Source organism: Babylonia areolata, chromosome 17, assembly GCF_041734735.1.
Source record: "Babylonia areolata isolate BAREFJ2019XMU chromosome 17, ASM4173473v1, whole genome shotgun sequence".
NCBI classification, from domain to species: Eukaryota; Metazoa; Mollusca; class Gastropoda; order Neogastropoda; family Buccinidae; genus Babylonia; species Babylonia areolata.
In genome coordinates this window covers 24,542,527-24,546,797 of record NC_134892.1, presented here as the reverse complement: position 1 = coordinate 24,546,797, position 4,271 = coordinate 24,542,527, and the positions used below count along the sequence as shown (strand labels likewise).

Here is a 4,271-nt window from a genome sequence, read left to right as displayed (position 1 = left end):
CTGTCTTCCTCTGTCTGTATCCCTGTCTGTCTTCCTCTGTCTGTCTCCCTCTGTCTGTGTCCCTGTCTGTCTTCCTCTGTCTGTATCCCTGTCTGTCTTCCTCTGTCTGTCTCCCTCTGTCTGTGTCCCTGTCTGTCTCCCTCTGTCTGTCTCCCTCTGTCTGTGTCCCTCTCTCTGTGTCCCTGTCTGTCTTCCTCTGTCTGTCTCCCTCTCTCTGTGTCCCTGTCTGTCTTCCTCTGTCTGTATCCCTCTCTCTGTGTCCCTGTCTGTCTTCCTCTGTCTGTATCCCTGTCTGTCTTCCTCTGTCTGTCTCCCTCTCTCTGTGTCCCTGTCTGTCTTCCTCTGTGTGTCTCCTTCTGTTTCTCTCCCTCTGTCCCTCTCCCTCTGTCTGTCTCACTCTGTGTGTCTCCCTCTGTCTGTCTCCCTCTGTGTGTCTCCCTCTGTCTGTCTCACTCTGTCTGTCTCACTCTGTCTGTCTCCCTCTGTGTGTCTCCCTCTGTGTGTCTCCCTCTGTGTGTCTCACTCTGTCTGTCTCACTCTGTGTGTCTCACTCTGTGTGTCTCCCTCTGTGTGTCTCCCTCTGTGTGTCTCACTCTGTCTGTCTCACTCTGTCTGTCTCACTCTGTGTGTCTCACTCTGTCTGTCTCACTCTCAGTGGTTCTGTCTTTTCCTCTCCTGGATCACCTCCACGGGCACGTACATGTCCTCCTCCATCACAGGCTCCGACGATCCTGGAACTGATCGATACGTTGATCGATTGATTGGTTATTGGACCACCTCGCCAATGGACCAATACATTGATTGATTGATTGGTTATTGGATCACCTCGCCAATGGACCAATACATTGATCGATTGATTGGTTATTGTACCACCTCGCCAATGGATCAATACATTGATCGATTGATCGACCAATGGATCGATACACTGATCAATTGATCGGTTATTGAACTACTTCGCCAATGGATCAAGTGCGATTATTCAATCAATTAATCAACCACGATGTGTGTGTGTGTGTGTGTGTGTGTGTGTGTGTGTGTGTGTTATAGACAGGTGATATATTTTTACGTAGATTTCTCACACTTCCCAAATATCAGATACAATGTAGTTATATGTATTTCGGAGCCGTTGGGAAAGTATTAGTTGTTCCCACAGTCGCAGTCACAAAATACTTTGATATTTTGAAAATGATAATTATTTCCCCTTCGCTGTCATTGTCAGTAAGCGAAAGTAATTGTTCGTTACAAACATCGTTGATTTCCCTTCTTCATCTGATATTTCCGTGTGTGTGTGTGTGTGTGTGTGTGTGTGTGTGTGTGTGTGTGTGTGTGTGTGTGTGTGTGTGTGTGTGTGTGTGTGTGTGTAGGTTCACGCAATCGAACCCACACATACCCCTACGTGTGTGTGTACGTGCATAAAGCGCCGGTATACAGCCAGACATGAATCAATACCACATAAGAACAAAGCAACAGACAGTGCCACAGACAGTGCACAGTGCCACAGACAGACAGTGCCACAGACAGACAGTGCCACAGACAATGCCACAGACAGTGCCACAGACAGACAGTGCCACAGACAGTGCCACAGACAGACAGTGCCACAGACAGACAGTGCCACAGACAGTGCCACAGACAGACAATGCCACAGACAGTGCCACAGACAGACAGTGCCACAGACAGACAGTGCCACAGACAGTGCCACAGACAGACAGTGCCACAGACAGACAGTGCCACAGACAGACAGTGACACAGACAGACAGTGCCACAGACAGACAAAGCAACAAACAGACAGTGCCACAGACAGTGCCACAGACAGACAGTGCCACAGACAGACAGTGCCACAGACAGTGCCACAGACAGACAGTGCCAGTGCCACAGACAGACAGTGCCACAGACAGTGCCACAGACAGACAGTGACACAGACAGACAAAGCAACAAACAGACAGTGCCACAGACAGTGCCACAGACTGACAGTGACACAGACAGACAAAGCAACAAACAGACAGTGCCACAGATAGACAGTGCCACAGACAGACAATGCCACAGACAGTGCCACAGACAGTGCCACAGACAGACAATGCCACAGACAATGCCACAGACAGTGCCACAGACAGACAATGCCACAGACAGTGCCACAGACAGACAATGCCACAGACAGTGCCACAGACAATGCCACAGACAGTGCCACAGACAGTGCCACAGACAATGCCACAGACAGTGCCACAGACAGACAATGCCACAGACAGTGCCACAGACAATGCCACAGACAGTGCCACAGACAGACAATGCCACAGACAGTGCCACAGACAGACAGTGCCACAGACACCGCACAGACAGTGCCACAGACACACAAGGCCACAGACAGATAGTGCCACATACAGACAGTGCCACAGACAGACAGTGCCACAGACAGTGCCACATACAGACAATGCCACAGACAGACAGTGCCACAGACAGACAGTGCCACAGACAGACAGTGCCACAGACAGATAGTGCCACAATAGCCATCGTCATCATCACCAACACCACCATCATTAAATGATCTTCTGTTGTTGTTTTTTTTATACGAAAGTATGGTCATAGTCATCATCACCATCATCGTCGTCATCATCATCATCACCAACACCACCATCATCAACTGGTCTTCTTTTCTCTCTTTTTTGTTTTTTTTAATATACGAAAATATCATCATCATCATCATCATCATCATCATCATCACCATCATCATCACCACCAACACCACCATCATCAAATGATCTTCCTTTTTTTTTTATACGAAAGTATGGTCATAGTCATCACCAGCATCATCATCATCATCATCATCATCATCATCATCATCACCAGCATCATCATCATCACCAACACCACCATCATCAAATGATCTTCCTCATTTTTTTTTTTACGAAAGTATGGTCATAGTCATTACCATCATCATCATCATCACCAGCATCATCATCACCAACACCACCACCATCATCACCATCATCATCATCATCATCACATTTTTTTTTTTCCTTTTTCTCTTTTTTCTTCATTTTTTTGACACAAAAACATGGCCATACTTGTCGTCACCACGGCGTAGGGGTGGTGCGGGGCGGTGGTGCGCGCGCTGCTCGGGATCCCTGGCGCCATTTTGGAGAACCTGACAGTGGAGTACCCTTCGTCGTCCACCGCCACCCCCGCCCCGCCCGTGGCGCCTCTCCCCTCCCCCTCCCTCCCCCGTCTCTGCCGACCGTCAGCCGCTGTAGAGGAGACAGTGAGAGGCAAAAGGATGTGAATGAATGGAGGGAGGGATAAGTGGATGAATGGATGAATAGATAAATGAAAAGATAGAGAGATAGACAGACATCCATTGGACATGGACGGAGACAAGCAGAGAGACAGAGGGAGGAGAGAGAGAGAGTGGAAGAAGAAGAAAGAAACAAGGCGTGGCACTGTACCGTGGCGACACACTCTCTCTGGGAGAGCGGCCCGGATTTCTCACAAAGATGCTGTTGTAACAATACAATACAATACAATACAATACCATTGTTAGGGTCCAACAGAGGACGTTTGTACGTCAACGAAATTCTATCGTTCGTGGCACACATTGTTAATTTCTCTTCTTCATGGGATATTTCCGTGTGTGTGTGTGTGTGTGTGTGTGTGTGTGTGTGTGTGTGTGTGTGAGAAAGAGAGGGAGATGGAGAGAGAGTGAGAGAGAAAGAGAAAGAGAGAGAGATGGGGGGAGATGGAGAGAGAGAGGGGGGGCATGGAGAGGGAGATGGAGAGAGAGATAGAAAGAGAGAGAGAGAGAGAGAGAGAGAGAGAGTGTGTGTGTATTCTTCTTCTTCTTCTTCTGATCATCGTCGTTGTCGTCGTCGTCGTCGTAGTAGTAGTAGTAGTAGCTGTTGTTGTTGTTGTTGCTGCTGTACTGACGGCCCGATCAGCACATTGGGTACATGCCAGGGTTTAGCATCTGCTACCAGTCTCTCTGTTTTCTTCTTCTTCTTCTTCTTTTTAACAGCAGATGTGGTTTAGCGTATATGGATCAGTCTGCCCGCTTTGAAGCTTTTGTCCTCATCGTCACCACCATCATCATCACCACCATCATCATCACCACCACGACCACCGTCATCATTATCATTACCACCACCACTATCACCACCACCATCATCATCACCACCACTACCACCGTCATCACCACCACCATCATCATCATTACCACCACCACTATCACCACCACCACTATCACCACCACCATCATCATCATCACCACCATCACCATCATCACC

At 48.4% G+C, this 4,271-nt stretch overlaps 1 protein-coding gene across 5 annotated transcripts in view; it reads right to left on the bottom strand.

Moving 5' to 3' along the window:
- Positions 1 to 508: 508 nt before the first annotated feature.
- Positions 509 to 4,271, bottom strand: part of LOC143291772 (uncharacterized) — a 17,872-nt gene continuing 14,109 nt past the window's right edge. For all 5 annotated transcript variants that reach the window (XM_076601915.1, XM_076601916.1, XM_076601918.1 and 2 more), the window contains 2 exons: positions 3,060 to 3,239; positions 509 to 737 (listed from right to left, as the gene is read on the bottom strand). In XM_076601915.1, coding sequence (XP_076458030.1) covers positions 652 to 737; positions 3,060 to 3,239 — 266 coding nt within the window. In that variant the 3' untranslated portion in view covers positions 509 to 651. The remainder of the gene's footprint in view (positions 738 to 3,059; positions 3,240 to 4,271) is intronic.